Source organism: Ceratotherium simum, chromosome 5, assembly GCF_057802395.1.
Source record: "Ceratotherium simum simum isolate JZ-2026a chromosome 5, ASM5780239v1, whole genome shotgun sequence".
Lineage (NCBI taxonomy): Eukaryota > Metazoa > Chordata > Mammalia > Perissodactyla > Rhinocerotidae > Ceratotherium > Ceratotherium simum.
In genome coordinates this window covers 55,143,648-55,167,836 of record NC_141904.1, presented here as the reverse complement: position 1 = coordinate 55,167,836, position 24,189 = coordinate 55,143,648, and the positions used below count along the sequence as shown (strand labels likewise).

Here is a 24,189-nt window from a genome sequence, read left to right as displayed (position 1 = left end):
TAAAAGACTAAATCCATCAGGAAGATATTACAGTTATACACATATACACACCTAACAACAGAGCACCAAATTTCATGAAGCAAAAACTGATAGAAACGAAGGGAAAAATAGACAATTCAACAATAATAGCTGGGGACTTGAATATACACTTTGAATAAAGTGTAGGACAATGAGGCAGGAGGTCAAAAGGAGATAAAAGACTTGAACAAGACTATAAAACAACTAGACCTAACAAACATCTATAGAACACTCCATCCAACAACAGCAGAATATACATTCTTCTCAAATGCACATGGAACGTTCTTCAGGATAAACCATAGGCTAAGCAATAAAACAAATGTCAATAAATTTAAAAGGGTAGACATACTAAAAAGTACATTTTCTGACCACAATGGAATAAAATTAGAAATCAATAAGAGAAAGAAATTTGGTAAATTCACAAGTATGTGGAGATTAAATAACACACTCTTAAGTAACCAATGAATCAAAGAAGAAATCAAAAAGGAAATTAGAAAATACTTTGAGATGAAGGAAAATGAATATACAATAGACCAAAACCTATGGAGTACAGCTAAGTCAGTGCTTAGAGGGAAATTTATAGTTGCAAATGCGTATATTAAGAAAGAAGAAAGATCTCAAATCAATAAGCTAAACTTCCACCCTAAGACAATGCAAAAGGAAAAGCAAACTAACCTAAAGCAAGCAGAAGGAAGGAATTAATAAAAATTAAAATGGAAATTAATGAAATAGAGAATAGAAAAACAATTGAGAAAATCAATGAAACTAAAAGCTGATTCTTTGAAAAGATCAATAAAACTGATAAATCTTGAGCTAGATTGAACAATAAAAGGAGAGAAAAAAACTCAAATTACTAGAATCAGAAATGAAAGAAGAGACATTACTACCAACCTTATAGAAATAAAAAGAATTAGAAATAAATACTATGAACAATTATACACCAATGAAATCGATAACTTAGATGAAATGGAAAAATTCCTAAAAAGACAAACTACTGAAACTTACTCAAGAAGAAACAGATAATCTGAACAGACCTATAACAAGAGACTGAATTATTAATTAAAAAGATACTCCAAAAAGAAAAGCCATGGCCAAGAGGGGATCGATGGTAAATTCTACCAAACATTTAAAGAAGAATATCAATTTTTCACAAACTCTTCCAAAATAATAGAAGAGGAGGGAACACTTCCCAGCACATTCTATGAGACTACTAATACCCCGTTAAAGACTCCAAATTAAAAGAATACTACAGACCAGTATCTCTTATGAATACAGATTCAAAAATCCAATACTAGCAAACCAAATCCAGCAACACATAAAAAAGATTATGTACCATGACCCGTGAGATTTATCCCAGGAATGCAAGGTTCGTTTATTATCTGAAAATCAATTAATATAATGCACCAAGTAAGTAGAATAAAAAACAAAAGCCACATGATCATCTCAATAGATGCAGAAAAAGCATTTGACAAAACTCAACAGTCTTTCCTGATAAAAAGCACTACATAAACTAGGAATAGAAGAAAACTTCCTCAACCTGATAAAGTGCATCTATAAAAAACCTACAGCTAACAGCATACTTAATGGTGAAATACTGGATGCTGTCCCTTAGACTGAAGAACATCTCCCTGACCACTTTTATTCAACATTGTACTGAAGGTTCTAGCCAGGGTGATTAGGCAAATAGAGGGAGGGAGGGAAGAGAGAGAGAGGGAGGGAGAGAGGAATGGAGGGAGGGAGGGAGGAAGGAAGGAAGGAAGGAAGGAAGGAAGGAAGGAAGGAAGGAAGGAAAGAAAGAAAGAAGGAAGGAAAAATCCAGTTTGCAAACAATAAAGTAAAATTATCTCTTTGCTGGTGACACAAGCTTATACACAGAAAATCCCAAGAAATCCACTAAAAAAACTATTAGAACTAATAAACAAGTTCAGCAATGTTGCAGAATACAAGATCAATATATAAAAATCAATTGTATTTCTATATACTTACAATAAACAATCCAAAAATGAATTAAGAAAGCAATTTCATTTACAATAGTATCAAAAAGAATAAATACTTTGGAATAAATTTAACAAAGAAGGTCAAAACCTATACTCTGAAAATTACAAAACTACACTGAAAGAAATTAAAGATCCAAATAAATGGAAAAACATCTCATGTTCATGAATTGGAAGACTTAACATTATTAAGATGGCAATATACTCCAAAAGAATCTACAGATTCAACGCAATCTCTATCAGAATCTCAGCTGACTTCTTTGTAGAAATTGACAAGCTGATTCTGAAATTCCTATAGAATTGCAAGGAATCTAGAATAGCAAGAACAATCCTGAAAAAGAACAAAGTTGGAGGACTCACACTTGCCAATTTCAAAACTTACTACAAAGCAACAGTAATCAAGACTGGCATAAGAAAAATCAATGAAACAGAATTGATAGTCCAGAAATAAACCTGTGCGTCTACGGTGAACTGATTTGCCACAAAGGTACCATGACCATTCAGTGACCACTCATTTGTTGAAAGAATAGTCTTTTCAACAAATAGTGCTAGGACAACTGGATAGCCATGCAAAAGAATAAAGTTGGACCCTTACCTCACACCATATAAAAATTGAATGAAAACTGATCAAAGACCTCAATGTAAGAGTTAAAACTATAAAACTCTTAGAAGAAAACATAAGGGCTAAATCTTCATGGCCTTAGATTTCGCAATGAATTCTTAACAATGACACCAAAAGCATAAGCAAAAAAATTTTTTAAAAAATGAACAAATTGTACTTCTTCAAAATTTAAACCTTTTGTGCTTAAAAGAACACCATCAAAAAAGTGAAAAGGCAATTCACAGAATGGGAGAAAATATTTGCAAATCATATATCTCATACCTAGAATATATAAAGAACTCTTACAACTCAATAATAAAAAGACAAATAACCCAATTAAAAATGGACTAAGGATCCAAGCAAACATTTCTCTAAAGAAGATATACAAATAGCCAATAAACACATGAAATGATGCTTGAAATCATTAATCATCAAGAAATGGACATCAAAACAGCAATGAGATATCATTTCTCACACACTAGGATGGCTATAACCAAAGGACCAGATAATAACAAATATTAGCAAGAATGTAGAGAAATCAGAATCCTCATACATTGCTAGTGGGAATGGAAAATGGCACAACCACTTTGGAAAACATTCTGGCAGTTCCTCAAATGGTTAAACATCAAGTTACCATATGACCCAGCAATTCCACTCCTAGGTATATATGCAAGAGAAATCAAAACATATATCCACACAAAAACTTGAATATGAATATTTATAGCAGTATTATTGATAAGAGTCAAAAGGTGAAAACAACCTAAATGTCCATCAACTGATGAATAGCTAAACAAAATGTAGTATATGCCTGCAACGGAATATTTTTCAGCCATAGAAAGGAACAAATATGGGCCAGCCCTGGTGGCCTAGTGGTTTAGTTCAGCACGCTCTACTTCGGCAGCCCAGGTTCAGTTCTCAGGTGCGGACCTACACCACTCTGTTAGCAGCCAAGCTGTGCTGGTGGCCCACATACTAAAAAATAGAGGAAGATTGGCACAGATGTTAGCTCAGGGCAAATCTTCCTCAGCCAAAAAAAAAAAAAGAGAAAAAAAGGAATGAATACTGATTTATGCTACATCATGGATGAATCTTGAAAACATATACTAAGTGAAATAAGCCAGTCACAAAAGATCACATATTATATATTTACATGAAAATTTATATATATACTATATATTTATAGGAAATTATATATATATATATTTATAAGAAATGTCTAGAAGAAGCAAATCTACAGAGACAGAATGATTAGTGGTTAGTTAGGGCTGGTAGGAGTTGGGGGATAGGTGGGTGATCCCTAAAGGTTATAGGGTTTCTTTCTGAGGTGAAGGAAATGTTCTAAAATTGACTGCGATGATGTTTGCACATATCTGTGAATACACTAAAAACCACTGAATTTTACACTTAAGGCAAATTGTATGCTATGTGAATTATATCTCAATAAAGCTGTTTAAAAAAAAGAAAGCAGCTCTGAATGATTTTGAGCAGTAAGTGGACTGACAGGAGACCCACAGTCCCACGCTCTGCTGCCTGGAGTCCCCCAGGTTTTCTTTCTACAGCACAAAGAGTTACTTCTGGTTCCCTTATACCTTCGTGACTCAGGCTATGGGCTGAGTCAGTTCTGGGTTTTGTGAACTGCTGTGTTTGGGCCAAATACACTGACAAATTAGCTGTGTGAAGCCTCAGCCTCATCTGCTTCTAAGATTAAACATTAAGGTCAGCCCTCCAGCTGCTGGACCAAGACACTGACCTCTCAGCTCTCAGGATGAAGAGGTGCCTCTACTTGGTATCCTAGTGTATGACTGTGAGAGAGACTGCACTAGGGCACTAGTGAAACACCAGCTGTCACACACGTCATCAATTTCAATCCCCCTAAATATCTATGTGGAGGGTTACCAGAACCATTCAGAATTTCACTTGTACGTTTGTGAAACCAGCCTCCTCACAATCAGCCACTTCAACTTCCACAGTACTGCATTCCTCCTTCTTCGTGGTTTTTTTTAAACTCAGACACACCAAACATAACAGATGTGCTCAAACTCCTTGCTTTGCTTCTTGGCTGGCACTGCCCTGGCCCCAGGTGTTTTCCCACCACCATCTGAGGCTGGAGAGGCTTGAATTAAGCCATTCGGTGCCAGCATGTGGTTGTAGTTCTCACCAACCCAGTTAATTATCACTCCCCATTTAAAACCAGATCTTGGTCTCCATCCTTTGACAACAGAACATTTGACTTAGATTTCTGTCAGTGGAGCTAATATAAACCATCCCTCCAGAGACAGAGCATCTCTGAAACAATTTCTCCACACTTGCCCATCCATTGTACAGAAATATATGCCACAGGCCTGGAAATGGAAGATAAAGCTCTTTCTGGAACAAGCTGAAAGTACATTACGTGTCTCCTATGACTAAGCTATTTATTAAGAAAAGGGGCTGCTTCAAATGGGAAAAGCATACTATCTTTGCTGCTGCATTGTCTGAAAAGGGGGCAAAGCTCACAGCAGACTTGCTACTGTACTGTTCAAAGGCCTGACTTCATCCCAAATTCACTCTGTGCAGGTAGTCTAGTCTCTAGATTTTGATTCCAAGAAGAGGGCCATCCCTGCCTTTCAAATGTGACCAAGAGCATCGGGGAAATCCTGGAGGATGGAGGGGAGTGTCCACCCGATTGCGTCTGGGCTGAAGGAGGTCCAGGCCCAGTCACAGCTCTGTGAACCCCGCTTCACTTGTGCTCCTTCCTTGGCAAGAGTCACTCCCGTTAACACCAGGAGTTGGACCTCTGATTTATAAACAGGTCCCTGAGGAGCACCTTTCTTTAGCATAAATTCGGCGAGTGTGGAACAACTGACCTTCGTAACAGACACACTGCGGGTGTGTGTTTTCATTTCATTTCTCACCACCTGTCACCTCACGGAAGCTAGCAGGTAAAGGCCCCTCCTCGCAGACACGCACAGGCCCATTCTTCACAGTACCTTCCTTGCGCAGGCAGCACGCTGGGCCCCTGCACCCAGGAAGGTTCGTTAGTTTTCCACCCTCGTCCCCCGAGTCCTTTTTTCTGCTCAAGTGGCAATGTACTTGTTAATTCCTAACAGTAGCTAATAAATGTCATTTTCAAATATTTTATGTGACTCTAAATCTGAAGGATGAAGACGGCTTTTCCTGTATAAGTAAAAAATAACCACCAAACCCCCAGTCTTGTCTCCTTTTTTATTAACTTCGGTGAGACTTGGGAGGGAAAAAAGGGTGAAAAAGTGTCAAAAGATATTTTATATCTTGACAGCTGAAACAACTTCTAGTCGTATCTTCTTCGGCGAACTCCTTAGAATGAGATACGGGGGAAAGAAATCTAAAACTCTAGAATGAAATGTGTCAGGATAAGCAGAGAACGTTTCTGGAGTCAGATTATCAATAATACCAGCCACAAAAATAACTAGCCAGGTGAGAGCAGCCTGATATGAACCCTTTCCCTCCCCTCCTCCCTCTCCCCTCCTTCCCTCCCTCCCTCCCTCTCTCTCTCTCTCTCTCTCTCTCCCTTTCTCCTTCCCTCTGCCCTCTGCTCATTCTCCCCCCTCTCCCCATGCCCCCTGCCATTCTCTCCCTACACTTTCCCTCCCTCTTTCCCTCCCCCTTCCTCCCTTTCTCTCCCTCCCTCCCTCTCTCCCTCCTCCCTCTCCCCTTCTCCCACCTCCCCTTCTCCTCCTCTCTCTCTGTCTCTCCCTATCTCTCTCTCTCTCTCTCTCTGTCCCTCTTGGCCTCCCCCTCTCTCTCCTCTTCTTTCTCCCTCCCTCCCTCTCTCTCCCTCCCTCTATCCACTCCTTTCCTCCCTCCCTCTCCCTCTCTCTACCATTCCCCTCCATTCTCTCAGGTAGCTTCTCCTCATCACAGTACCAGGATGCTGAGCCTTCCAGAAGTTGACTGACTCTCACAGAGGTTAAGGAACTTGCCCAGTCTGACAGCCAGCAGGTGGAGGAGCGGGGACTGGACCCCAAGCCTGCACTCATAACCACTCTGATACACAGCAGCCTTAGTGCTGGCTCTGCACTTGGCAGTGAACGAGTCCACCCCCATCCCACTCACCCCAGTTTACCACAAAGAAGTCCCTGCAGACCTGGTCACTCTCTGAAAAGATCCCACCCAGGACAATCGTGGGAGCCCACTCTGCTTCCTTAGAAGGATGCCAGGAAGATCCACCCCCAAAATGAGAACCCCAGGGATCCTGAGGGTTACAAAGCTGGGGTGCAGACAGCAGTCCAAGTCATCTCTGCTAGGATGCCTGGGGCAACCCTAGGCTCGTTCCTCAGCTGAGTGGGGTCCTGGCCCACTGCCTATGAGAAAGCCCTGGAGGCCACCTCAGCCAGCTCTCAGGGTGTGTGGACAGAGCAGGGGGCCTGAGCTGCAGGAATACAGGACCAAGGCCAGGCAGCATCAGGAGAAAGGAGGCAGAGGGCCTGGACCTGTGAGGCCCTTGGGATTCCCCTCAGAGAAGAGTTAGAGCCCCTGGGGGTGCAGGAGGAAGAGAAGACACACATTTGCCCACTGCTGAGGTCATTGTCAAGGAGCCATGTTAAACGGTAGTCAACAGAATGCAGGGTGGCTATACCTGGGCGATCCACACTCAGTGTCTACAACCTGTATGGCAGGTGCTGACCAACTCCATGGGCATGAGCCTCAGCCCTGCAGCAGGGCCCACCTGCAACGCCAACCCCTTAGTTGTGTGGAGGGACTGGGGTGAACAAAGGGTACTGGGGAGGGGGTCTTGGAGCAATGGCTATTTACCAACCGCACACATTGTTTCAATATTTGAGCCACCAACCCAGCCACACTGATGCTTCCTGGCTGGTGGTCAGTCCTGGCTGCAGGAACTGTCATTTAGAACCAACCATGGTGACACTCTGATTGGCCAAGCTAACCGAAGAAAACCTTTCCTCATCGTCAGTGAGGAGCAACCTCAGTGCTGGGCTTCTTCCAGGCTCCCTCTCTTGGGAGGCTCTCGTTGCTCATTAAATCATGGCAGATAAGACAACTGACTCTGGATTCAGGCAGACCTGGATCTGAATTCAGACTTGGACAAGTAACTTGACCTCCCTGAGCCTCAGTCTTCTCATCTGTAAAAGGGGTGAGCAATAGCAGTAATGGTAGCTAACACTTTTTGAGCCTTTGGTCTGCCAGAGTGCCTGCCTCTCTCTATCTCTCTCTCTCTCACACATCCAGTTCTCAAAAAACTTCATGCGTTGTCTTGGGTACAGTTATTCTCCCCTGAGACACAGAGTGGTTAAGTATTTTGCCTGAAATCACACAACAGATGAGTAGTGCAGCCTAGATTCTAACTCAGGTAGTTTGGCTTCAGCGTCCATCCACTGACCCACCAGACCACCAGACTTGATTATCTCCTGCTCATGTGGGTGCTGTGGGCGTCCGGGAGACAGTGTAGACGGAGCACTTACCGCAGCACCTGCCCACAGTCAGCGCACAAACATGGCGGCTGCTGTCCTCACTATCTACTGTTATCCTTTGGGAGACAGGGGTGTCTTGCTGGATCTTCTGTTGATACCTGCTGGCTTTTTCACTTAAAAAGAGTGAACAAAATGAAGCTTCTCTGTGAGTTCAGTGTATCTTACACTTAAAACTGACAGTTCTATTCTTTAGTATCTTTCTTTTCATTCAACACGGTAGCCCCGAACTGTACTTAAAATCCGGTGCCTTTGGGATGAACGAGTATGAGTGAATAGGAATATCACTCAGCCATTTGCTAAATTCTATTCACAAAAGAGAGGGTTGAGCAAGAAGGACAAAAGAAGAAAAGACCATTTGGCAGAAGAGGGGACACAATGTGAGTTGGCCCACTTCCAGTACACCTGCCTCAAATCTTCTTTGAAAGAAGGAGAGTAAACTGGCAAATAAGAAAAGAATAAAATCCACATAAATTGATCTACTTGAGACATGCAGATATTCTGTGAAGGGAGATATTCCACTGTTAATGAGTGAAGGATGGGGAAGGATCCTGAGACAGGTGCTCCCAATGGACAGAAGAAAACTCAAGAGATAAAAACTAAAGAACAACCATTCTTGAAATCCAAGAGAATATTCCAGGAACACTGTAAAACTTCACTGAGTATACAGCCTCTAGACATTCTTTAAAGTCTAGTTTATGAAAAAGCAATCCACCACCACCCAGTTCTGTGCGTGCCTTAGGAGGGCCTAACCAGGTCTGTCCTTTGCTCAGGGCTCTTGCTCCTGATGAGGGAAAACCCCACTGTCTCCCTACTGCTGGCCTATTGCAGGCCCCTTGACTGGTCCTGAGCCTGTGCTGCAACAGACAGCCCCTCATTACCTCTTCATCTGGGTTCCTGAGACACTGGTTCTGCTATTTCCCTTCCTCCTATGCTTTTGATGGCAGTGAGTAGAGAATATGAAAACCCACCCCAAAAAAGTCTCTGAAGGATGAGAATAGTCCAACTCCCCACACTCAGCACTGGGCCTTGAATAAAGTAGACCTGAGGGTAGGTGTGTTCACATGGACTCAACTGCAGAGGCTCTGCTTCAAAGCTCTAGTGGGATAATCACAGATATGGAGCCAGAAGACTTTTAACTCCAGTCTGAGTGCCACCATGTAGAGTTATATGCCTTCAGTCTCTCTAAGATGTGGCTTAACCCACTTGCCAAAAGACAAAGTTACACTGAGCTGAATCTATCTGCACATGGAGATATGCAACTACCCACAAATGCGGGCATGAAACAGAGCAGCAGGTGTTGAGGCAGAAACCACCCAGGAATTATTCTACCACCATGAAGTGAGGGGGGAAAAAGAGAGAAGATGATCAGAAATGTGTAGAAATAACTCGCCCACTTCAGAATGGAGGGAGAACACAAGATGGTGGCCCTTTGGAGATAAAATGGAGCTGCCCACACTGTGCAGAGAATGATGTTTTAAAAAATAAATAAAGTAACCAAGTCCTGCTTACTAGAAATCCACCCAAAATATCTGAGGCTTGAACTTTTGGATGTCACAACATTGACAAGCAGACATTTTGAGGAACTAGTAGCACTGAGCAGAGAATACACCTGAGAGTGGGCCTCCTATCCTCAAGGCCTCCTTGTGCTGTCAGGCATTCTTTGGGTAGTGAAGACGCAACCTCTGGCCCCAATCCCCCATGACATATGTCACTAATGCAGGTCAGGCTTGAGGAGGAGGCCTGAGACAGGGGGTAAAGCAGAAGGGACTGGCTGATGCACATCCTTGGCCACTTTAGCCCTGAGTCTCTGTCAGGCATCCCCTCACCTCTAGAGGGTCCAGTGAGGCCCAGGAACAGTTGCTTCAAAAAGCCCTCTTGCAAGGTACTTGAGGCAATGCCAATGAGAGCACAGACAAGACCGCCCAGCTGCCTGCCCTTGGTGTGAGACTAGAAAACCTCACTTCTAATCATGGTTTTCAGAGTGACCCTTGGAAGCACAGACATACTTTCTTACAAGTGCAGGGTGTTCTTCATATTTGAGGCAGAGCATCCCCATGTCTGTGACCCCCATCAGCGGGTGATTGCAGTACCATGGAATCACTTTAGAAGGAAACCATTTCTCCTTTCCCAGGCCAACATCATCTGTATGAAAAGAACTACTGCCACCATAAGGACTCAATGTAACACTAACTATAATCACCAGCGAAGTCAGTATCTGTGCATAAACAACTGACTTGATGGTCCTCCTGCCTCAAACAAGATCTCTGTCAGCCATGGCCACCACAAGCCCAAAGGACTATCAACTGGAAAGCCATGTTAACAATGTACACACAGGTGTATTTCCTTTTATCGGATTGATATGTACCTGAAAATTACTTGTAGACGAGTGGCTTTTGTAAAAGAAGTTCTTTTGTTTTTAATTTCTAAAAAAGCAACACATGTTCATGGTAAAACATTCAAACTGAACAGAAGGGTAGAAAGCGGAAAGGAAGTAATTTCCTGTATACCCCTCTAGAAAGGTTCTGTATATTCAAGCATTTACACATATCCTTCACACGCACACACACACATGCATTGTACCATGCATTTTCTTCCACATCTTCTCCTCTGCATCTTGGTCACTTACTGGTGTACTTTTGAACCCTTTCACCTGAGCACATGGAACTCCAGCTCTGAGTCTTCTAGCCCCGGGGAACACCCAAGCCTTCTGAGACGTTAGTGGCCCTTCCATGATAAAGGACATCATAATCGATAAGTTTGGGGAAAGCTGACTCATACAATTAAATGGCTTTCTCTATGGTAGAAACTCCTATTCCTTGAACATTTCATGTACACAGTGCATCACCAAGAGCGACAGATTTTAGTTCCCTTATTTCACCCCAAAACATTTTTCAAGGACTACTTACCAACATGTGGTGCAATGCAATCTCTCTTCCTTCAATACTCCCCACCTCCCACTCTGCCCCAGCCGTTGGCTAAATTATTTCCTACCCATCCTTCAGACATCAGTGGAGCTGGTCTTCCTCAGGAAAATGTCCTCTGACCATGGCCATCCCCCACCTCTAGTTCACCCCTGGCCCAGGCTGAGTTGCTCTGGGACACACTCTCACTGAACCACAGCCCTCTCCTCTGTTGCATTCCCTCTGGCTGCATCAAATGCTCAGTGGTGTGATTACTTTCCATCTGCCTCCCCGCTGGCCTGTAAGCTCCACGAGAGCATGGGCCGTGCCTGCCCATTCGTCACCACACCTCCTCATGTGAATGCCTAATTTCTAGCGCACAAGAGGTGCTCTGTGCATATCTATTAAATCAATATACGATGCTGGTGTCCCCAGAACCCAGCTCTGCAAACGCCACTCCAGTCGCTACAGTGGAGGAATTTACTCCTCCTAAACACACTGCAGTGAACTTTCTGGTGAGGCAAAGAGCCTTTTTGCATTGTGAATCACCTCCTAATCACTTGGCTGTACGCATTTGGGATGGCAGATTTGCAGGATTAAAGGTGGAACTGTCTCATCTCCGACAGAAATATCCCCAATGTGTGAGCAACTGGTATCCACTGACATTCTGATGCAGAATTTGCTCTACATTTTTAAAAAGACTTTCTGCTGCAACATTTATTTTGATCAGGGAAAGAGATTGGGAGTGTTTATGTAAAATAAGACTAGTTTTCATTTATGATGTATTTGCACATGCTGAGAAGAAAATAGGACAATTTGACAAAAACAGGGCCTTCCATTTGCCACACATGTGAAGTGTGCATGTAAACAGGCATGACACAGCTAAGTGAACACTCAGACACAGCCACAGTGTGGTGGATATGCTGGCACGCAGGACACAGTATGAAGGGGCAGTGTATCCCGGGGGTCTGAAGTCAAAGTGTCAGGGTTGCACATTGACTCACCCATTTTACTAGCGGAGTCCTCCTGAGCAAGTCTCTAAGTCTCGGTTTTCTCATCCGTAAAGTGGGAATAACAACTGTTCCCACTTCACTGAGCTGTGGGTAGGATGGTACTGTACTAGATCAGGCTGGTGCCTGCACATAGTAAACACCACCCAAATGTTATCTAGAGGAAGAAACTTGGTAGACGGAGACATCAGTGGACTAATGCACAGGTGAGTGTCTCCAAGAAAAACGGGTAGGTGTTCTGGACAGAAGGTTGCACTAGCTTGGAGCTGGGAAGAGGAGAAAGAGTGTGAGAAGTGAAAAGGAAGAGTTCCTTCACGCCCCTGCCAAGTACCAACAAACAGCAGAGGGCCCCCAGGCCCTTCTGAGAGCCTGGGTCGCAGACAAAGGAAAGCAAAGAGCCCTACAGCATTTAGTTGACACGGACACCAAGGGTCTCCGCAGCCCTGTGGCCCGAGCAGTTGAACTTGAACACACAGGCTCCCACCTCCGAGCGTGATGAGTGAGGGAGGGGCAGGTGCGAGTATCAGGGACCCAATCATTTGCAGAAAGTGTTCATCGGCTCCAACGTCCGCAAGCAACTCTGGCTCCACACTGCTCTCTGTTCACTGAATTCCCTGACGTACAACTCCAGTGATAAAAGGGTTTCCACGGCGCAGGAGAAAAACGAATGTTACCTTGTTCAGTGTCATAGATGTTCCCAGGTGTAAGGCAAGCCATTACGGGCTTTTCGCTACCATCATTCTTATGACAATACCAACAAAAGGGAGTCTTAGTGAGCTTATGCCACCTCCAAGCCACAGTGCTAAAGGTTTCACATACATTGTTTCATTTAATCCTCATAAACCCTATGAGGTAGGTGTTCTCAACATGCCTACTCTACCGATAAGCAAGCAGCACAGCCTGAGCCTTGTGTGTCAGGATGGAGGCAACAAGCACACATCACACTCACACTCAGACCACACGCCCCAGAACAAGCCCTGGGGCCAACCCCGTGCAGCGCAGGAGGGCTGCTGAGGAGGCCTGAGGCCAACCGCAGGTCTACCTGTGTGTCTGCCCCGTTCTCCCAAAACCCTGGAGGCCCAGCCCGCATCTCCTCAGCAAAGCAGTCCCTTCCTCATTCCTGGGGACCTGTGGCAGGTCCTGGCTGGTTGAGTCAGTCCAGGGACAGTGGTTCTTAACCTGTTTTCCCCCCTGACCACATGTGACTATCAGCCAGGCTGCAGGACTCACTGCTGTAATGTCCAGAGGACTGAAGACGGTTCCACACTTCTCCCTCCCAATCAAAACTCAGATTGGAAAGTAAGTGCCTGAGAGTGATATTACCAGAGGAATGACCTTGAATTCCCTCTGAGTCATTAAAAAAAAAATAAAGTAAATCACCTACAACTCCGGGTCTCTTACTATTACTGTGACGTTTCACAAATGTCGAGACACCAGGTAAAAAAAAACCACTGTTAGCAGTCATTCCTGCTCTTACATTGTCCTTTATGCCCCCAGCCTGTCGTTTCAGAATTCCTCTAGCCTAGATTCAGCTCCTATCCAACTGAAGCCTCCACTTTGATTTCTATTATTTGGAAAACAAAGAGAGAGAGAGAGAGATTAAAAAATACAAATTACAAGACCCTGAAAGTAGTATTATCTTATTAGGCATACATCTAAAACTATTGTTTTCAAAAGCAACCCCCCCAAAAAAAAATCAAATTCATATAGAAGTAGAATTGACAGACTGATTCGTTTGTGATCACCTGCAGCAATGCAGGAGTCAGGTAGCAATGTAGTAATGCAGGACTCGGGTAGTAATGTAGCAATGCAAGACTCCGGTAGTAATGTAGCAATGCAGGAGTCAGGTAGTAATGGAGTAATGCAGGAGTAATGTAGTAATATAGGATTCAGTTCAACAAATATCTGTGGAAGCTCTTTTCTATTCCAGCCCTTCTGCTAGGTTCCCAAGGGGATGAAGAAAACACAGCCTCTGCCTCCAAGTTCAGGGGAGACAGCCCAGTGACAAAGAAACCACTATACTGTGGGGACATATATGAGGGACAGGTGACTGTTCTGGAGAGGAGGGCTGAGGCCAGAGGGAAACATAAGTCTCCGGGGAGGCTGGGCTCCCAGGAAAGGAGGAGCCTGGCCAGGGTGGCAAGGAGAGCAGGCTCCCATGCAGGGCAGAGCCTAGGGGAAGGCCCAAGGCCATTCAGGGAGTTGGAGTCCTGGGACCATGACAGGGAGGAGGAGGAGAGAGGTGGCCAATAAAAGAGGACAGTGAACCAGCATCAGTTCTTCCTGCACACATGCTGAAGGGTAGGGCAAGTCTGTACCTGAGTTTCTGGGCAGAGCCACATCGGGAACCCACCCAGGGAGCAGGGGCCTGGACACCGGTCTGGCGTGACGAGCCAATGTGTATCAATCAAGTGCCTCCATGTGCCAGGTGCTGTGCTCAGTGCTGCAGCTTTAACTTCCTCTAATGCTCAAAATGACACTTGGCACCTGACGGATGGAGAAACTGAGGCTCAGAGAGTGGAAAGCTTTTCCCCAGTCCACCAAGCTGGTACTCAGGGAACTGTGATGCATGTCCAGGCCAGCTGAACTCCAACCCCCCTGATGGAGCAAGAAAGAGCTGGAAATAGTCCAGGATGAAGACGATGGGGATGGCAGGGGTCAGTGTCCAGTGAAAGGGGAGCAGAGGAACACAGAAGTATTTCGGAGACCCTTAGGGAGGAGGTATAAACTCCTTTCTCATGTGCTTTTTAGGGAACCACCCACTAGCATCTGAAGTCAGGCATTTGAGTTTTACCCCATTTAACGGAGTAGACCCAACTCTAGAACAGAGGCTGTGGGAGGTTTGTCTTGGAATTGTTTCAGAGTAGGTCGTGGAAGACGGTGGTCCTTACTGCTGCCTACAGCACATGGGGTAGTCGTATGAGATAATGCAGCTACAGTGCTCAGTACAGCACAGCTCCTGTAAGTAATCAACTCACTCATTCATTCACTCATTCATTCATTCAACAAGTGCACCTTCTGGGCTAAAGATAAGCCTAAACACAGGGGTAAGGAGCTACATGACCTCCTTCTGCCACTCACACTACTCCTGAGAAAACAGAGACACAAACCTGCATACACACATACACATCTATGCAGACCTATGTTGTGTTGTGAAGTCATGTGAGAAGTGTAAAGGAATTGCCAAAAGAACTTGAACTCAGCCATTCAAACTGTAAATTTTAAGACAGAGAGAGTTATTCTGTGATATAAAAATATAATTTCCAAACTAGAAGAGAAAAACTATGAGTATTTTGGATGACAACTGTGGAGTCACTTCAGTGGCATATCTTGTGTGTGTCTTGCCAAACACTATGGTCCTGTTGTGCTCACACTGGTGGAATAGGGTTGGGAAAGTTCACCAGGCCTTGGAGATGACAGTAGGTGCCAAAGGCCATGTGGTGGGAGGTTCCTGAGTGTCTTCCTCTAGGGCCAAAACTCTGGGTTCAGGCCTGATCCTCCCATCTTGACTCCCGATTCCATTATGGCAATGGCACCATCACCTCCTGTTAACGCAGGGAGACAGACATGAAAGCAAGATTCAAGCCTACTCCAAATGCTTCAGTTCAGAATTCCAAGGAGAAAGAAACCATTCAGAGTCCAAATTTGTTTTTGACATCTTGGAGTCAGTCTCTCTCTCTCTGTCTCTCTCTCTCTCTGTCACTGTCACACACACACACGCACACACACACACACAACCAGGGAAAAGAAATAAAAGGAAAGAAACAAATTTTAAACATAGCTTCTTAAAAGGCTCGTGAGCCTTCTTGCACATCAAATGGCTCTTAGAAAACAACATTTTAATGATTTCTGTGTAAACGAATCAGAAACATATGGATTAAATTTCCCTTAAAATATACACATGTAATTAAGGGGAAAAGTGCTTGGCAAAACTCATTTTGCATTTTATCAAACCCAACATCTGAAAAATCAGTTGAGACATCTGACAACTCCAAGCCCAGCAATCCTGCGCATCCCGGCAGCAGCACGCAGACTCGGCTTCCAAGCAGGGGACCCAAGTCCGCCTCACCAGACCTTTGCCTTTTCCTGGGCTTTTTAGAAGAACCCACTGGGTTGTAACAGACAGATTGATTCCCTAGGCTCTGCAACGGTGGTTGCAGGTCTCCCTTTTCCTGGACCGGTGTTCATGTTCAGGGGCTGGACCCCCATGCACAGGACAGCCTCGAAGCCCAGGCTTGCCTGACGGGGCACCTTGCTGGGGAAGTCTAGAGGATGAAGGGCTAGGTTGGGTCCTGCAATTCACACTTCCCCCCACCTCTGCCTGGCAGTCCACCTCTCCCTGAGGCCCTCCATTATGGTGGAGGAAGGGGAACCAAGACTGAGAGTTATTTGCGGTTTCTTTTCTTAATCTGTGCAAGAACAAAGTGGAAAGGTTTTTTTAACTGCTTTCTTCTTTCATTCTCTCACCTTGCAACAAGTATTCAATTACCACCTGCTATATGGGGCTGGGAAATCATCAGAGAAGAAAACAGATAAGGTCCCTGCCCTGAGGGAGCTGACTTTCCTGCTGCAGCTTGCTCTCCCGGGCCCAGGCCTGGGGGCTCTCACCTTAGCCATCCAGTGGGCCGCGCACCATTCCTTTCCCCTGGGTTTTCTCCACACTGGACCCTGGACTCCTCCTCCTTCCCCTGCTTCCCTCTTCTTCAGCGTGAGTGGGCCCAGTGCTCCACCACAGACCTCTTCCCAGCAAAGCTGCCAACATCTCCATGGTTTCCATGAGCTTCTGATGGCCCTCACAGCCCCTCACCACCTAGCCAGCCCTCACAGGCCCCATAGCTACCTTTCTGACTCCCAAAGAGGTCTGGCTGCTCCTGCTGCTGCTGCTGCTGGGGCCAGCCCACCCCACTCTGCTCCACAGCCCCCTAGACACCAAGCTTCCTCACTCTTAGAGTCCCAGCCCCATGCTCACCCACCTCAATACCTGCTCATACTTTAGTCTTTCTGCTGGACACACTGCACTACCAACCACTCCTTGCCTAACCCTTTCTTATCCTTCTCCTCTCAGGGAGGTCTTTCTTGAAGCCCCAGGACCAGGTCAGGCCCCCTGTTACACGCCCCTTAGCACTGTACTCTGTCATTTGTAATTCTTATCACCCTGATCATAACTAGTCCAGCATCTGTCTTCCCCCACTGCTCAGGGAGCAGGGCCCATGTCTGTCTTAGTCGTGGGCACACCTCTAGAGCTTGGCACAGTCAACATTTGATGATGAATTAAGGAATGAATTAACAACTGGATGAGAATACTTTAGAATATTTAGGCAATATTTTATTTTTTCTCTCTGCTATTCCCCCATTTTGTCCCAAGCAGATAGTCAGAACCTTTGTACTTCTTATGTAAAAGATGTGTGCAGGGCTGATATGCAGAAGCTACATGCGCCAGCAGCTCTCCCCAGCTCCTGTTGGAACCTCAACTCAGTGAAGTTATTAGGTTGGGTGTCGTACAGGGAAGAGGAGGGATCTCCAGAGGGCAGCAAGAGAGGCAAGACTCTGGAGAAAGCTCTGGGGTCTCACTATAGTGCCCAGGGGGGAGCCCAGGGGGAGCCCAGGGAGAGTTAAAGCTTCAGGAGGAAGGCTGGCGATGGGCCTAGGACAGTGGGGTTCTCAACCTGGGCAAAACTCCTGTACCCCAAGGTGGCCCAGAAGTAACTAAGCCCCAGTCACCAAGGGATCCTCAGGGACCAGGTCCCTCTTCTCTCAGACCTCACACCCAGAGAAGCAGCAGAGTAAGCTGGACTCGTCGTCAGAAAACGGAGGCCCACATTAGCAGGGACCTTCCTTCCTGTATGCCTGGAATAAGTCTTTGGCCTCCCTGACCTTTAGTTTTTTCATCTGAAAAATGAGAGACAAGAACACTGCCTGACCTCCCTCATGGGGCTGCAGAGGGAATAAGATGAGGCCAAGCTGCTAAAATGATAGAAAAGTCTAAACCAATTAACTTATAAAATTCGCATTTTCCTTTATCCAGCCTAAAACTGCTGAAAAGGAAGCTATTATCTTTATTTTTCTTCTGCTTGGGTCTAAAACACTCACATGCTACAAGCTTCTTTTCCTTCCCCATCACTCCCTGGCCAAATTACAGAATCATTTGTGTTGAATGTTATCTATGGGCACATTGTAAGCCATCACCTTTTTTATTCCACTTTTGTCATCTATCTGTCCTCTGTCTCGGCAGCTTTGCGGTTACTGCACAGTGATAAGGAGAAAAGTGAGGGAGAAAACGGGACAAGGAGAAAGGTAGAAAACCCTCAGATTAGTACCCTAAAACCCCAGAACAACACAGAATCATAGAACTGCCCTTCAGCAGTCACATGGGAAGATATAAGCAGAGGCTTATAGTCCAAACCCTGGTCTATTTCCAGTTCTTGGGTTTCAAGCACTTTAAAACAAAAATATTTGGGAGACAAATTACTGCCATTTTCCTGTAAGAAAAATGGCTCACAGACCAGCAGCCCAGGCACTGAGATGGCGTGTGGTTCAGAGAGGACATAATTAATGAAAATGCCAGTTCTAATCCTTCCTCTACCAGCCGGGGAACCCACAACCTGTTGTTACTCCCTCTGAGTTCCAGGTCTTCCTGTCTTAACCATAATTGCGAGCGAGAATCAAATACACTAATAATTTCATAATAATAACAGAATGTGTTGACATTTGTCAAGTCCCAGGCTCTCTGAAAAGCCACATGCTTTACCTGTGCTATCTGACTGCAACCCCATGACATGGGTCTTACTTTCCCTCCAGCAGGTGACAAGAACCAACATCAGTGGTCTAGCCACTGCACCTCAACCCACACAAACATTATTCCTGCAGTGTTCACAGTGATCCCATGAGGTCAGTACCGTTATTATACCCATCCTACAGCTAAGGATGCTGAGGATTGGAGAAGAGAAACTTGCTCAAGCTCGTGTACCAGGTGGCCATCGTGAGCTAGGCACCCTTCTAAGTGTTTAATTCTTAGACAGAGACATTTTACACAGTCATAGATGCACTAGGGGCAAGCAATGGTGGTAGGAGGTCCTCACCTGGCTGGCGGGGGGGGGGGGGGGGGTGTGGTTCGGGTCCCTGGCTGCCCTCCCTCCCCACCATTTTCCAAGTCTCATTCTCTAGCTTTCTTGGAGAGTCTTTGAGCCATCCAATGTCCTTTCAAAAAGTTTCTTTCCCATTTAAATCAGGGTATGTTTCTGTTGTTTGCAAGCACTGTGGGAAGACTACAGCCCTGGCTGACGTCTCCCAGCCCAGGAGGCACAGACATTGGCAACCCCCCACCTCATCCCACATCTGTGAAAGTCCATTATGTAAAGAGCATGGCACTCGAGGCAAAGGGGGGGGGCACCAGGCTGAATCAGCAGGGTCCCCTGCCCTCAGAGAAATCCAAGTGGAGAAGGAAAAATTTGTATGTAATGTACTTCTGGAACAAAGCAATGTTAGAACAAAGGAATAAACCAAAGTCACTTACATAACAAAAGACTGAAGGAATTAAAGAGGTTGTATGGAGCCGGTTTTCAAGAATGAGTCTTTGAATAAGCAGGAAAGGGGAGGAAGGGATAACAGGAATGGAGTGAAACAAGATATAATGAGGAAACAAGATATAACAGAGGAAAGAGAAAGGTATGAACAGAAGGGGATCTCACCTGGATGGACAGAGGTGAAAAATGGGAATGAAGGGGAGGGTTGAAAAGAGAGCATTTTATTTCACACACAGCAACATACAAACACACATACACAGATATACACACACATATATACATACGTGGATATACACACATATATGTGTGTAGGTAGGTATGCATATAATGTATGTATATGTGTGTGCGTGTGTGTAAATTTTACACCACTTCAGCCTAGAAAGTACTTAAAAAAGATCTCAGCTTTATCTGAATCCACTGTCAGATCATCAACAGTTCTTGCAAAAGCATCCTGCCCTGTGCTTTACTCACAGAGGAAATGGAGTTGTTCACAGCTCCAAAGGCATTGTCAGCTAGCCTTCAAAGAAGTCTCACAGGTAGTAAGACTCATGGGCTGCGGACACCAGAGCAGCCACTCCACAAGCCTCTGTTGAAGAGGTTTCATGAAGAAGCTGCTGCATCAGGCACCACAAGGACCCTAATTCACATTTCTAGAAACTCTAGGAATACGGCTCTTTGAATTTTCATGGGCAGTAGCACAGCTTGCCCACAGGTCACCAACTCTGAACCTGCAGTCTCTCTCAGGGCCTCCAAGAAAGGTACCTCAAGCACAGAGGTAAGCGCTGACCTGGCTCAAGAGCTTGGTTGCAAGGCCCAGCCAAGGAAGCAGAAAATAGATTGCAGAAATCAGGGAGATTCTACCAGCCAGTTTTGTCTCCAACTAGAAGTTACGTCCAGGAGCAGAGCACACAGCAATTCCTAAGCAAATACCAAATCACTCTGCCATGTACCCACGGGGGTCCAAGCCGCCAGAAGAGCATGACCCTGTATTGGTTTCCTTTCTTGGGGGCAAGATTTCTAATGCAGGAACATCGCAGCCAGTGACCAAGCTCTGAGCATGTGTTTTGAGTACATGTCATCAATAACTACATCTGAGCTGGAGGGCCCTCTAAACATGAAATACATTTCTGCAGCTTGAAAAGAAAAAAGACTGTTTGGGGCTGGTTTGAATTAGGTAGAATGGAAACAGGAATTTTCCTGAAGTCCCCTCCCCTTTCCCTTGGGCAGCTACTCACTGCCTCGTAGAGACAAGATACAGAGCCTGGCTGAACTTGGTCCGTGACCCCACAGGCTGGCTGGGGGACCATCGGGTCTGAGTAAGGGCAGTAGGCAGACCCCACGAGGGCTGCTGAGGATGACTTTAAATAACATTATCTATCTCCATGGATCAAGCGGCCTGACAGTCTTTTAGGGTTCTGTCTAGAATTGCAGTCACAATCGCAGTCTAGCATCTGTAGCCTGTGTGATCAATGGTGGTGCTGGTCCCTTACGTGTCGCTGCCATCAAAAGGCACAATTATACCTTTAAAGCTCAAGGTGCAATTAAATCTCTATAATGGTGCTAATGGCTCGGGCAACCTTGAAGCAGCTGCCATATTTTAAAAGATCATTCTGAATTGTTTTATGTCTGAAATTATTCTGTAAAATCTTGTTAAATTTTCATTTTCAGTTGAGAATGTATTTAATGCTGAGAGGAGGGCTTCTTCAAGCCACACTGCACAGGAGGGGGTTTCCTTCATCAGCTGACAAGATCCCCCTGGAGAACTAAACTCCACTGGACAGAGCTGAGCTCAGCCCTCTAAGGCATGGGCTCCATTTGCCTCCTAAGGAAGAGTCCAAAGTCAACATTAGGTCACAGGATACAGTCCAGTCCAGAGCCCACAAGGAGAGGTTCAGATTGACATCACTTTCTTTAAGAGGGTGAGAGAAAAAAGACCAACATGTGGCTGCCCACATGAGCCAGTGGTCAGGTCCCCTCCTTGGTGTTCTCATTGCCCTCCCGCTTTCCATAATGGTGGCGGGATTGATGATCTCATTCTCTGTCTGTTCCCCAAGTAAACTGTGAACGTCTTGAGAGAGGGGCTGCATCTGTTCACCACAGGGTCCCCATGACTGTCAGAACAATTAATGAAAGGATGACTGCCTCCACTGAATATTAAGGATGGGTAACAGGTCAATCAGGAAAGGGAGACACTAGGTATCCAGCCACAAAGAACAGGCAGGAGAAAAATGTTTCAGAGAGTGAGTTGGAACTTTTTAATCACTGACTAAGCTCTTTAAACAGTGACCTAAACAATTTAGAAAGGCAATTTATATTCATGTTATTTCCCGACAATAACAATGACAGCTAAGTTGCACTGAGCACTTTCTGTGAGTGTCTGTTTTGGTGAGGCTGTATACAAATCATTTCATATCCTCACAATAACCCTGAGGGAGGCAGTACTCTTATCTGTATTTACAAAGAGGGAAACTGAGGCTCAGGGAGGCAGTTACTTGCTTAGGATCAAAAAGCCAGCAAGGGAAAGAGCAGGCTTCAAATTCAGAGCCCTTCTCTTGACGATGACATTCTTGTACATGATACTGATATCTGGTGTAAAAATACTGGCACCCAGTATTTTTAAAGCCTCAACGGCAGACAACGGGGCAGATTTTTACTTTAAAGGTGCCATGGCTTTCTGATTGGGAGGATGGCTCTTTGTTTAGGAGTTTCCTAGGTATGACAAAGCAGAGCAAAATCCTACTCAACAATGGTAAGGATGAGGAGGGTAACATCCTTAACTTGAAACCTTTATATGCACCATCTGTTTAGTCGTCACAACCACCCTGTGAGATAGACACAATTATTATGCACATCCTAGAGATGAGGAAACTAAGGTCTAAAGAGAGGAGGTGGTGCACCCGAGGTCACAGCCAGTAAGAGATGGAGCACGGGGTCTAACCAGAGGCCGTCTGATGCCCGAGCCAGTCCTTGGCCACTATAATCCCAGAACAGCAGAGCTGAGTAGTTTCAACCGAGATTGCATGGCCCACAAAGCCTAAGATATTTACTACCTGGCCTTTTACAGAAAAAGTTTGCCAACCCCTGGACTACATGTTAGGGAGCTTGATGCAAACAGCAGCGAGGGAAACAGCAAGCCCAGAGTCTCCAGGCAGAACAGGCACACACTTTGTCTGTCCGGCTGACGCTGACATACCCAGCATCACACAACATCCCCAATCAGACAGCCCTGCCCCTCACACCCCTACTCTCCACGATCTAAAAGGAGCAGCAGCATGAGTCTTACCTTTGTTGTACATGTTCGTTGGCACTTGGACGTCACTCAGACTGATGTTCACAGGCAAATTGTTAAAATGGTCATTTGGGGCTAAGATGAATTCTTTCCCCAGCTCCAAAAAATTCCCGTCTTTGTCCCTTTCATTTATCAGCACAGCATTGAAGTATTCATACTGAAAGACAAAGTCAAAAAACACGACATGTGGCTTAGGGCAGAAGGCTGTGAATTCAGACAGACCTGGGTGTAGGCTGCAGGCCGTCCCCTATACTTGTGGATCCTGCTCTGGTCGCGTAATTCCCTTTAGTCTCTTGTATCCTCCATGGCTGCTTTAGCACAGGTGTGATAGCACTATAAAAATATTTCCTGATGTCATTAAATATTCTCGGAAAACATAAATTTAAGGAGCTGCACAGTCCTTCTTTATGTAACTATAGAGAAAACTGCCCTAAAAACATTTTAATTCTTTAAATTTTGAAGACAGACCCTGCCCTTATGCAGCCTACATTTAAGTTGAAGGAGATTGGAAATCCACAAAAAATAACAAGTAAATATATAATATGTCAGATACTCATATTTGCTATGGAAAAATAGTAGAGCAGGTAAGGGAGACAGCAGCAGCGGGAGGACTGTGTTTTTATATATGGTGCTTGGGGAAGGTCTCACTATTACGGCAACACTCACACAGAGACTGAATGAAGGGAGGAAGTGAGTTGTGTGGGCATCTGAGGGGGAGCATCCCAGGCAGAGGGGACAGCATGGACAAAGGCCCTCAGATGAAAGTGTGCTGGCACATTTTAAAAATGGCTACTTCGGGGGCTGGCCTGGTGGCATAGTGGCTCAGTTCACATGCTCTGCTTCGGCGGCCCAGGGTTCGCCGGTTCAGATCCCAGGTGTAGACCTACACACTGCTTATCAAGCCATGCTGTGGCAGCATTCCACATACAAAATAGAGGAAGATGGGCACAGGGTGTTAGCTCAGGGACAACCATCTCCCTCAAGCAAAAAGAGGAAGATCGGCAACAGATGTTAGCTCAGGGCCAGTCTTCCTCACCAAAAAAATAAATACATAAATAAATAAAAAATAATAAAAATGGCTACTTTGTCATCATCATCATCTAACACACATAGAATGCTCAGCTTGTGCCAGAAATTATTCCAAGTGCTTTTCATGTGTTAACTCATTCAATTCTCCTAAAAACTCTATGAGGTTGGTTTTATAAGTATTCCTGCTTCACAAATGAGGAAACTGAGGTATGAAGAATTTATGTATCCTATCAAAAATTATACAGCTGATAAGCAGAGCCAGCACTCCAATACAGACAGCCTATTTCCAGAGCCTGTGCTCTTATCTATTGTGCAGTGTTGCAAGATGGCAGATGGCAGGTGTGGTTGGAATTATCAGATTGGGAATTTAAAATG

The 24,189-nt window shown here is 45.1% G+C and overlaps 1 protein-coding gene across 1 annotated transcript in view; it reads right to left on the bottom strand.

Moving 5' to 3' along the window:
* Positions 1–24,189, bottom strand: part of CACNA2D3 (calcium voltage-gated channel auxiliary subunit alpha2delta 3) — an 838,936-nt gene that overhangs the window by 499,184 nt on the left and 315,563 nt on the right. Inside the window, exon 5 of the mRNA XM_087431193.1 lies at positions 22,780–22,942. Within this exon, the coding sequence (XP_087287319.1) occupies positions 22,780–22,942 (163 nt within the window). The remainder of the gene's footprint in view (positions 1–22,779; positions 22,943–24,189) is intronic.